We start from the raw sequence: 12,451 nt of genomic DNA on the forward strand, positions 1-12,451 counted from the left end.
TTAAGAGCTATGCTGATTATCTCAAAACCTACATTTTGACCCAAAATAAAAGAAGAAAATGAACATTTTGTTTTCTCTGATGTTCCTTGGACTGTCTAGCGCTGTGGTTTCCGCTGAATCCTAACCATCTAACCATCAGGCAACATGTCAAACCCCCACTTGTCCAACATGCTGACCCACCTTTTTCTTTTTCGCAGGCTGGTCCATTTTGGCTTGCAGAAAATCAATGAGTTTGGTCTGTTGAGAAATAGTGCCTTCCATTTTCACCTTTTCGTGAGAATAAAGAACCTGAAATTCATGAAAACAAATATAACCTCAGACACAGAAAGAACTATATTTTTAAATTTGGTACTTTAATAAAAAATAAACTTTTTAGGATACTAGCATATAAAAACTCAACACAAACAGCCAGTCGATATTTATTTACTTAGTCCTACTCTTATAGCCAAAAAAAGGGGGGGAGGACAGACTGAGGGGTGGCTAGATATGAAAAAAAGTTAAAATAGCAAGTGGTTAACATTAGACTCTCAGGGGCAATTATTGTAGAAATTTTCCAGCTTCTCTGTTTGGAAATTTTCATAATGAGATATTGGGGAAAGTAGACAACAGCGTACAACATCAAGACACTGACCATCTCACCAGATGGCTCTTGGCCATCAGGCTTTGCCTCCACAGACAATTTTTAAGTCAATTCCCTTTGCCAGCTCTCACCTGAATGTTCTCTAGCTGATATTCCAGATCGCTCCTTTCTGTCTTCAGCAGATCAGCCCGATCGAGAGCTTCTTGCAGCCCTTGAGTCAGACGGAAAATATGGTTCTTCTGCAGGTCCATCTGCTGCTGTAACTTGGCTTGCTAGTGGGAAGAAAGGCCAGGGCAAGGCTCGCTAGCCCCCACAACACAACTTTTCCCCACACTGTTCCTATTACCAAACTAATTTCAGGCATAGCACCAAGAGTTCAGCTTCTGAAATCATCTCATTCCAGAATTACCAACGGATACACGCACAAATAGAATTTGTACGGAACCATTGGGAGGCCAGCGAGTCACAGGGTGCCCACTGAAACAGGAGGTCCAGGCTGGTGGAGCAGCCTCCGCATTCAGAGCTGCATTGAAAGCTATTTTGGTATTTAAGAGTGTGGCCCCCTGTGTTGACACCGAAGGCTATGCAACTTAGTGCCTTGACAACTAAGTTCCAATTTGTCCTTATTTTTTGGTTTTAAGATCTCAACTGCTGCTAGGAGAAACCACTTTGTCCAGGCTGTGGGGAATAAACAAAGGGGAGTCACATCACTTCTAACTCAAAGGGGACCTCATCGGGCTGAAGGACCCCAATAAGCATGCAAATAGCCACAATAACAGGAAACATTTCTACAGTGTGGGGAGGAAGGAAGAGGAAGATCCCAGATTCCATGTACGTGTTGGTAAAACCCAGGAAAAATTTTCAGTGCAGTATACTGAAAATAGTTTTGTGCTGGAAATCTCTCCAATTTTTACAATGGAAGTCAACCAAAAATAAAAATAAAAATAGGGACGGCTGTAATGATACTGGTTTTTTGGCTCTCTCCTAAAATGCTTATTTATAAAAAGCAGGAGAGAACAGCTACCCTGACAAGATGCTGCTTGATTTCATCCAACCCTTGGTTTATGGTCTGACCACACTTGCTGTGTCCCCAGAACTCTCTTCCCGGGCCACCTAAACCCTCTGCAGACGAGGGACAAAGGGCTAGTGAAGAGCAGTGCACCTCACCATGGGAGTTTCCCAGCAGACAATGGCACCGGCAATGCTCCCAGGCCCAGCAGGCGGAGAGCTCCTGAAGACCTCAGAACTTGCTGACCTTCGTTGTCACACCTCACCCCCCTCCACCTCTGTTTTCTGCCCTCCTCTTCGTAGGCATCACAGCACAAGGCACAGGTGGCAAACACAAGGCCCAAGGCCAAATCTGGCCCTTCACCTTGTTTTTTCCAGCCCGGCACCTTGTTTCTTCTACCCGGCGGCAGTGCTGAGCTCTCACTTAACTGTTAAGGAGCAGTGCATTTACACAGTCCTAAAATGACATTCGGCCCTTTGAAGGCAACTGAGAGGCTGACGTGGCCCTCCCCCGCTGGTGAACATGAGTTTGATGCCCCTGGCATAAGGGGACCAACTCAGGCTTTGGAATGTTAGAGACCCTGGTTTAAATACTGATATGAACACTCATCAGTCATGCGACCATGAGCAGCTCGCATGGCTTCTTGGAGCCCGTTTCCTCATCGGAGAACGGGTATAAATCACGTGCCCTCACTGGGTGACACACTGAGTGCAGCGCCGAGTACACAGTAGGTGCTGAATGAATCTCAGCACTCTCCCTTTCCCTTGTTTTCTTCCTTCCTTCCGTCCAGCTCAGGTGCTCCCCTCCCTTTCCCATCTGCCCTTCCTGGCCCTGCCGCCTCTGCCAGCCTCTCCCCCATCACTCCTCCGCAGGTAAGAGATACTGCCACTAGCCAGAGATCGCCTGGCCTGTGAGCCAACCTAGAATCTCTGAATCAAACCCTAAAATACAAAAACAGCTAAGATAATGTCTTCAAGGGAGCTATCCACACCCTGCAGCATGAGCGATCTCTTCTGCAAATTGTCCTCTTTCGTTTCTTCCCGCTATTTCAGGGCAACATTAATTACTAGGCAGGAGGCAGAGAAACAAGGGCTGGGCATACGAGTCTGTCTGGTGACAGCCAGGCCCAAGATTTTTTCCTAGAAAAAACACAGCAACCATCCCTTAGAGTTCCAAGAAATAGGCTCCTTAATTACCGTAACAAAAACCAAGAATGACATTTGTGATCAATGAACGTTTTTCAAAACCATTTACCTGCTTCCCAGAGAGAGGCAAATGGAGGCTATTCCTGGTCAGTCTTAGCCTGAAAGGAGGGCTCTAGTTACGTGCTTAGGTCTGCCCAACCACTTACGAGGGTGACATGAGACTGGGAGGAGCATGAAGAATCTGGATGGCAGGAACCAGAGCGTGGAAAAACCCTCGTGGTGGGAGAATGGAACTAAACAAGAGAAGTTCAATAGGCTGGTATTTTTAAAAACTTCATCTGAAGAAATACAGGGCATAAAGATGTAAAAAAGAAAAAACCCTTATGGAAGCACAGGTGGCGACTGGACAGACCAGGGGGCAGCAGGGGCTCCCCGGAGAGCCCGGGTGGCCGGCAGGGGTGGAAAGCGTCCTGACGGGAGGGGACGATGCCCCGCTGTGTTCCGTGCTGTTTGGACCACACGGACTCCCAGAAACTCTCTTGGAAAAGACAGATCTACCAGAAAAGAGCATCGCAAACTCGAAATGCTTCACTTAGAAAAGACAAGGGGGTCTGGAGTGGGGGAGCAACTTAGCTGTCAAACTGACACCGTGGAGATAATATGAGTAGTTTCTCACAGGAGCGTCATGAGGACTGTATGAGTTAACTCATACGAAGTACTCAGAAAGGCACCTGGCGGGCAGTAAGTGCTAATTAAACATTAGTTATTTTGGTTACTAGTCAAGTAATCAATATTAATCTGCTATTTTAGTTGGAAATACCAGGCCACTCTCTATTTGCAAATGTTTCAACCTGAAAAACCAATGGGTGGAAGTTATAAGCTTTCATTCAAAATAAGAGAGACTGTAAGAATTAGAGTTGCTGAAAAATTGGGTTGGGCTGTCCAAAGCCACTGTATTTAGGCCGAGGTTCACTGAGACCCACCTGTGAGGAGTGTTGGGGAAGGGAATCTCTAACTTGGACAGGAAATTAACTTGACCTGGATTAGCAAATGGACTTTCATCTTTGCCATTACTTCCAATGGAATAACAGTGGCTGTAAAGTGTCACGTAGAAAAAGCACCCGAGGCCATTTAGGGCCCAAGAGGAAAGATTTGGGAGAAAGATCCACTAGGAAAGTCTGCCAGGGGCGGTGATGAAAGGAAACAGCGATGCCAAGTGTTGAGGGTTTGGACTAGATGACTGACACAGAAAAATTCTTTCTGGCTCTGAGCCTCTGATTCCGGCCCCACTGACAGGTCTCTGTACCTAAGGACAAGGACAGCCGGGTTGAGCCCTTGGTCACATGCTTGCAGGCTGCACACCGCAACCCTATTCAGGCCAATGAAGATCCCTGTATGTTTCATAACGGTTTCAACTGTCAGGGAAATCTGCCTCAAACTCAATGTCCGCCAGATGTCTGCGCTCAAAAATCTATCTGTGAGGCACGGACTGGAAACTGCGAATGTTCTCCTGCAGTTTCGAAGTGAGGCTGAGGGGACGGAACCAGGGTTCCCGCGTCTATTCCCAGCACTGCCACTGACTCACCATGTCACCTTGGACCAAAGCACCGAGCTGTCAGGGCCAACCCTCCTTCCTCAGAAAGAAAATAGGACGGGCGACATCACCGATTATTTCTGTGCTTTCTGTTCCCAGCGTGTGCCTAACTCGGGGACATTGCCTACTCATTCCAGATAAGAGACTATAATTCTCTATTTGACCGCCAGGTAGACCTGTGAATTTCTCCTAGAGTGTTCGTGGTGCCGCCTTTGTAAACTGCCCGCCCGCGTATGAACATATATAATTAATTTTATATAAATCTTTTGTGTGGCAAAATATATATCACGTGGAATTCGACATTTTAACCGTTTTTAAGTGTGCGGGTCAGCGGCACTAAATGCATTCACACTGCAGTGCAGCTGTTACCACCGTCCGTTTCCTGATCCTTCCCCAACTCTCAGCCGTATTTTAGAAAGTGTTATTCTATCAAACATTCCCAAGTCATGTGCAAAATTTTCACCACATTTTTCAAACAAGAGCAAGCAATATTATTTCTACCAGCAGGGCCCTTTGGGAGCTATGGGTATCATACAATAAAACATCAATTAAGCAGAATAGGCACTCTGTTCATTGAAGTGTCAGCTCACTATGAGTTAAACAGAATACTTCAATACCTTTTTTACAGCGCATGTGTCCTGGTCCGCCAAGTCTAATGAACTATGCCAAACCACTAGTGATTCAACAACACAGAGGGGTTTGCTTGGGAGTGGGAAGTAGTTACCACTTCAGCAATTTTCAGATTTCTGCTAATAAATACAGGAACTAGCAGAAGGGACAGGTTTAAGAGGTCATTTGGGCTTTTCATTTTATGTCTCAGTCTCAGGGGGTAATTTTTTTAATTGAATTAAACCAAATGTTCAAGTCCTCATGAAATTTGTTACTCAGCATAATCTATACAAGTTTCTGCCATGTGCACCGAAGCCAATTTGCATGGATGTTCTAACAGCCTAAAAACTTAATATACTTTGGACATTAAGAACATTTTTAACTCAATATTCATTTGCCATCGCCCACACATTTAACGAGCTGCCACTGGGACACGTTTGCCGTGTGCACCACAGTCTGTGAAGTGCCCGTGGGAGGACACAAATGACAGAGACCCCCTGGCCTTCATGACACTGTTTTTCAATGTGCTAAGTGAAGGAAGTTTTTAGTGACCACCTTACTCTTCCTCGACAATTCCAATCACAAAGTCTGAACACCCAATTTGGACCTGACCGCCTAAACACAACAAATTTCCCTGTTCGAAATTGCACCTGGCTCCGTTTAACAGGTCTTCTACACTCACCTCCTCCAGAAGCCTTTGTTTGAGCTCACGCTCCGTCTCCAGTTTCTGTTGTAAACTCCGGGCATTCATTTCAAGCATGGCATGTTTCTTCTCCAGGTCATTGAGCTGGACATGTGGAAAAATTGGCCATGGTACCACATTTAGGAGTGTTGGATGCTAATGACTTTTGCAAATATCCACAAACCTTCACATGTAAATTATCAAGTTCCAAAGGTCAGAACATAAATACTGTTTTTTAGAAGTATACCACAAAAGTCCACGTCAGAGATAAACCTTATATACATCATTTCTATGAGGACAGGAATTATTTGTAAGGGATAGGCCGTACATATAGCTGTGACAAGTTCTAAAACAGTGACTGCTGAAGAATTTAATTATCTGACATGCTGCGGTTAAATTAAATAATACTCACATGCTAAACATCTACTACTTGCAAAGGATAATATCAGGGGCTTTGAGGATGAAAGGATGAACAAGCTCTCTCAAGAATATTGCAACAAGTCACAAAGGCGGAAAGTGGTCCGTAACTAGACACACACAGAAATGATGAAACTGCTTTGTAAGGTGTTAATGTTGATCAGAGGTATGGAAAGGAGAAGTTCATCCTGAATTACAGTCACCAAGAAAAGATGGTATCAGAATGCCTGGAATCTTAAAGGATGAGTAGGATTTTGCTATGAAATTTTTTAAGAATAGTCAAATAGAAAAAAAAATATTCTTCAAGTTAAACAAAAAAGGGTTCACTTATCTCTAAAATTTATTTTCATCATGGTTAAGAAGCCAGTATCAAGGAACACAGGAATATTCCTGAATGACAAACTCTAGCCCTGAATCTAATCGTGATAGTTCTAGAAAATTCTGGTAAGAAAATAATCGATTTTAAATCTTTAGAAGATTTTTTAAATCTTTAACCATAAAGATTTATGTTCATCACTGAGTTATTTATGATAATAAAATATTGGAAGGAGCTCAAATTTACAAGTAGAATGACTAAAATAGGTATCTCCATGAAATTGATGTTTTTAGAGTTACATGTTTAAAAAATAGTCAATAATTCGAGAAAAGTCCCTAGTTATGTGATTTTTAAAAAACATTGTAAAGCTGCTTCTAAAGTAAGAACCTAAATTTGTAAATGTGTGTGTACACATAAACATACCATGCAAAGAAAAGACTACAAACACATTCATCAATATAATAGCGATTATGGGTTATCAGTCATTTTTTTCCTTAATTCTCTGTGGTTTCTGTATCTCCCACAAGGACCTCAAATAATTCCTGTTATAATCATGGAATAACAGTCATACGAATACAAAATTCAGAAGACTGTGTGTGTGTGTGTGTGTGTGTGTGTGAGAAAAAGTGTGTCTGTGTGTACACTTCAAATCTCTCTGATCTCTGCTTACGTTATCTGTAACACTGAAGCACCTGTTTCAAACCTCTTTCAAGACTATTAGATAAAATCTCCGAAACACTGATACATCACTTTGTAAGTCACTTTGTAACATGGAGTGTGACGTGGACAGAACGCACATATTTCCAAAGGGAAAGTGCTGAGGGCTTGCACCGTCGTCGGACTCCTCACGTCCCTGGACTTGGGACACGGGCAGACGGAGTGGCCTATCAGTGCAGTGACGGAGTGATCATTAGTCCTTGCCACCACGCACCTCCCGAGGATGCTCCACATTAAGTCCCCAAAGCCTTCCAGAAACCAAGAGCCAGCAAATGAAAGAGCTGTATGCCCAGATCGAAACTCAGACTTCGGGGGCCCAGACGGGGACACGGTAAGAAACCACTGACTGACCCATCAGCCAGCATCGGTGGGTGCCCCAGCACCCACCACGCCCACCCACACTGTCACCAACCAAGGATGTCCCGTGATGACACATCACTGTGGGACCTTCCTGGAATGAGCAAAAGCATGTTTATGAAATATCTTGACCACAGGCCGCATTTGAATTTTTGTCAACTAGGCCTTCTGAAAGTAGGAAATGAGAGCGTTTTCCTGAAAGGCAGAAGAGACAGGCACTGACCTTGTCGGACAGGCTCTCGGCTTTCAGCTTCTGCTCTTTGAGAGCCTGCTGCAGGGCGAGAATCTCGGCCTTGTGCTCCTTCACAGCCAGCTCCACCACCTGGCGCGACTCGGTGATCCGCTGATCAGCTCTCGCCCTGCCGGGAGAACACAGGCCACTTTCAGAAGCCCCATCGTCACCGATCTGGAGGAAGGAAGCTGGCCCATGTCTAGTGCTGATAAGCAACCAAACAGGCTGTGGGCCAGGTAGATGCCCAACCGCGATTCTTAGTTCCAAACTATGTCTTGCTTATTACAGAGCGAAGGTGTGACCCACTTTAGGCCTTGGGTAAAAATACTCTTACAAAGTAAAGTTCCTGTCAGTATTCACTTGGAAAGGCGGACTAGGAAAGGGCACTTTTCCAAATGCACCTGGACCGAGTGGACTTTTTCAAAACCGTCACAGTCTCCCATGGGAGTAGAAGTGGAATGAGGTCCCACTGAAAGACTGCCGGGTGCAGAGGATCATGGAGACCCCATTTAAGCAAACATTTCCTCTCCTTAAAGCATATGGAAGACATTAAGTGTTTTGTGTGCTCATCAGGAAGCTGGCACTTGAATCTGATGAATGTATCTGTCAACCAGGTTAGAGAAAAGAAGAACTAGGAGCACACTGGAGAAACCACTCCCCTCCCCCAGGTAGGCCTCATGTCCTGCCTAGTCCATACCTGGGCGTGCAGCAAGCTCCTCCAGGGGCAGCGTTCCCCTCCCTACACGACAAACCCAGGCCTGACCCAGCCTTCAAGGGTAAACTCAAAGGCCATGTCCTCCAGCAAACCTCCCCCAGTTCCCCCGCCAGAAGTAGCTCTCCTTGCTCTGCATCCAAAGCACAAATGGACTTCCTTCCCGGCCCACCCCACTCTCTGCTTTAGGTGATCAATATCTGAATGCAGAGGTTGGCTCCTCCACTGGACTCTCAGCCTCTTGAGGACAAGAACTAAGAATTAGATTTTACTCACCTCAGCGTCCCACATAACACCAAAATGCGGGCAGAGGGCATTTTATTATTGCCCCTGAAAGTATACACAAACTATGTACCTAAGCCCAGACCATAAATACACCTCTCGTGTGTGGCTGTGTGCCTCTTAGTGCTGAAGCCAGCCTCTGACCAAAGCTCTCTCTGAAGGACCCCGGAAACAGCTGGGGTAGGAGCCGGCCGTGAGGGCAGAGCGAGGGGGTCTGTGGGAACGCCACCAGGACACACTGTGAGGACTCGGGGCCCCAGAGTTCGGAGGGAAGCCAGGACAGGAGATGTTAGACCAGCAAATATCCTGGGTGAGAGAACATCCACAAAAGGGAGTGTTTCTACCAGTTTCTGTCGAAATGGATGATCCTTATCTTTAGACTCTAATCTTTTCCTAATTTAACTGACAGTATAGACTATAATATTCAACAGGTTCATAACAGTTGAGTCTCCTATAGTCACGTGAATGTGGAAAGTATCAAAATGTGTCTGACAGATTCCAACCGAATGATAGGCGTTTCTATGCATAGTTTATCCGGCTTAAGGAGCGTCACAGGAAGGCAAGTTTCAGAGGAAGGTGATGGTGGTGAGGCTACGAAGCGTGGGTGCGAGTCAGCGGTGCAGACACGAACTCTAGCCTGTATGGTGCCTGGGTGCAAACTGGAAAAAGGCACCTGTTCCTCAAGACCCTTTGTTTCCATCTGTTGGCGAACTGTTCTCATACGTCCGTTCTGTTCAAGCAAAACACTTCCCTGCCACGAGCTGAAAGACTGTCCTAATAAATCTTCAAACCTGAGATGTCTTCGGGGTGAAAGGCACCGCCTGGAGCTATGCAGCACACAGCCTGCACTGCTGTGGCTCTGGCAGGAAGGGGGTTCTGGGCCAGGGAAAGCAGAGAACACTGCCTGGAAGTGTTATAATTTCTCTCCTATCAAGAAAGGAAAAAAACCTAAACCATCCTTGCAAAGCAGTTGCTCTCAACTGGAGGAGTTTTGCACCCCTAGGGGTCATTGGACAGTGTCTGGAGACACGTTTGGTTGTCACAGCATGAGGAGGGGCACTACTGGCCTCTAGTGGGCACGGACCAGGAGGACGCGTGGCATCACAAAGTGTGCAAGGCAGCTTCCGTGACCAAGGATTATCCAGTCCAAACTGTCAACACTGCCCAGACTGAGAAACCCTGGGACGGAGGGAAGACCTGCGTTACCCATGAGCAGGATTAGAATGGTGAGGTCTTACGACATGGTCACAGTGACATGCAGCCCAAGGAAAGAGTTTCTGCCAAAGAAAGCACTGAGACATTTGCCATGCTCTGACTCCTAGGTCTCTCCACAGAGTGAATGGACACCAGCTAAAGCCACCAAATCCAAGTGACACTGACCATAGTTACAACTAGGGTAGCCAACCCATCCTGGTTTGCCCAAGGGTCTCCCAGTTTTAGCACTGAAATTCTTTCGTCCCAGGAAACTTCTCGGTCCTGAGCAAGCTGGGACAATTGGCAACTGGCCACCCTACTCGTGACTGTCAGGTGGTCTTGCTGAGGTCGCCCGTCACCAGCTTTCTACGAACTGATAAAGTCCCACCTGCTCTGCTTCTCAGTGTCCAGCATCCTCTGCAACTCGCGAACTCGACACTCGAACTGGGACTTCTCGTCCCCCAGGACGCTCCTCCATGCCTCCCACTGCCGCTCCTTTTCCAGCAGCTCGTCGTTCAGGGCCTCCAGGTCCATGACCTGCTCCTCCAGCATCGTGCAGGTGGTCTTCAGGGCCTCCATCGTCTGCAAATCGGGACCTCTGAGTTGGGCCTTGCCTCCAAGGAGGATCTCCCGGATGTCCCTTTTGTCAGATCAGCTTCAGAAAAGCACAACTTTCCCACCACAGCCTGAAATACAGTTGACCTTCTGCTGCTGCTGCTGACTGAGGGGACCAGATGAGAATGGCAAAGGGCCATTTCTGCCCCCATCTCATAGGCGGAGCCAAGGCAAGGCCACCGTGAAAGACCAATGGGCACACACTAGCCTCCCAGAGCAGTGTGTCTCGTTTTTTAGTTTTAAAAATCAAAATAAGGAAGAACCACATACTTTTCAAAGCCATTTTTAAAAGCCCCAAGCCTTCAAAACAGAGATCCAATATACAAAAGAGCCCATTGACTGGACAGACTCAATCTTGGAAGCCGGGGGCAGCTGCACCGGGCACTCACTCTGGCCCAAAGGGGACTGGGGGTCTCTGACACTGGGAACCGCCCTCACTTGTTTCTGGCTGGTGAGCTGCATCTCTCTCTCTGTGATCTCGCGGCGGAGATGGTCCACTTCACTTCTCAGCTGCACTATTTCATCGCTGGCACCGGAAGCCTCATCGAGTTGTTTGGACAAGTAGAAATTTTGGTTGTTGAGCTCAGCGTTGTCCTCCGTCAGCTGGTTTAGCTGCTCCTCCAGGTCTGTGATTACCTAAGAGATAAAAGGAATCTGGTTGCACACCCTGCAAGTCCATTCTAAATGGGAAAATGCTTCTAGAGCCGTGGATTTCTGACGCTGCGGGACACTGGCAATCAACGAGAGGCTCCCGTGTTTGCCGACCCAACTCCAAGAGCCAAACCCAAGCTTCCACGCCCACCCGCTGCACACACACACACACACACACACACACACACAGTGGTAGAAAAAGAAAAGCCTCCATTTCTAACTCAGGATTTACCTGGAAAACATGGCAAAAGCAAATCAACCAAAAGTCAAGGCCACACAGAGGGGCAACGTTAAGTGAGATGAAGTTCACGGACAGTGATGCAACGTGGAAAGTGCGAACTGAGGAAAGAGGGAGGAAGACTGGCTCCACGACCAGCTAAGGAAGCTGAAGTGCCCCCAGTATCATCGACAGCAGCGGCCCCCACCTTCCTGGCACCAGGGACTGGTTTTTCCACGGAAAGGCGGAAAGGCGGCAGGGGGTGGGTGGGGGGCAGGGACAGGAGGGAAGCTCAAGAGAACGTCCCTCATAACCCAGTTGCTAACCGGCCACGAAATGGTACCAGGCCTCAGCCCAGAGGTTGAGGACCCCTGATCTTTGGGAGGTTATAATTGGAGACAGTCTTAGAAACTAAAATAAAGTTCTTATCAGGGAACACTTAGTAAAGAACACTAAGTTATTCTAATAATATCCCGGGCAATATATTTAATTTCATGCAACAAAAGGAATAAAAAAACTTCAGGGAAGCTCAGAGTAATCCTGAAGATACAGTGTTGTACTATGGCATCACTTTAATGGTTTTTATTATACAGTCATCTATCAGAAAATGGGAAGGCATGTATGTGGAATTGTCATTTTATTGAGAGAGATTTAATCAGGTTTTGCTAAATTATTTCCCTGCTCAGTGGCAGAATGACTTCAATTTCAGTGTTTTTAGCTTTCCTATTCTCTTTGCCGAGGCTCAGTATCAGTGCTTGCAGAGGGCTTTAACGCACAATACTTCAGAAGTTTAAGGCCAATTTTCTTACAATAGTTGGAATGAGACGCACAGGCAGTAAATTAAATTTTATGTAACAAAAAGATGTAAATTAAAAGGAAATGGCTTTAAGCCTATGGTTATTAATTGTTTCCAATTTTCAGACCTAGAGCAGAGTTAGTTTATGAAATGTTAACACTGTTTCCATGACTAATTTCCTACTTAACCACCTGTGATTAGCAATTAAAAAAAAAAATCTTCCCAGGCACATAGAAATCAAGAGTGTCAAGTTAAGTACATTTGTTCAATATGGCTCAGAAAGCACAGCTTTTCATTTTGTTAACTGACCTATCTTTAATGCAGTA

General features: G+C 46.1%; 1 protein-coding gene across 21 annotated transcripts in view; it reads right to left on the reverse strand.

Annotated features, from left to right (window-relative positions):
- CIT (citron rho-interacting serine/threonine kinase) overlaps positions 1-12,451 on the reverse strand; it is a 142,585-nt gene that overhangs the window by 25,793 nt on the left and 104,341 nt on the right. For all 21 annotated transcript variants that reach the window (XM_028527119.2, XM_036014609.1, XM_028527115.2 and 18 more), the window contains 6 exons: positions 10,900-11,097; positions 10,235-10,428; positions 7,650-7,785; positions 5,620-5,724; positions 712-852; positions 181-288 (listed from right to left, as the gene is read on the reverse strand). In XM_028527119.2, coding sequence (XP_028382920.2) covers positions 181-288; positions 712-852; positions 5,620-5,724; positions 7,650-7,785; positions 10,235-10,428; positions 10,900-11,097 — 882 coding nt within the window. The remainder of the gene's footprint in view (positions 1-180; positions 289-711; positions 853-5,619; positions 5,725-7,649; positions 7,786-10,234; positions 10,429-10,899; positions 11,098-12,451) is intronic.

This window comes from Phyllostomus discolor, chromosome 13 (assembly GCF_004126475.2).
Source record: "Phyllostomus discolor isolate MPI-MPIP mPhyDis1 chromosome 13, mPhyDis1.pri.v3, whole genome shotgun sequence".
Taxonomy (NCBI): Eukaryota; Metazoa; Chordata; class Mammalia; order Chiroptera; family Phyllostomidae; genus Phyllostomus; species Phyllostomus discolor.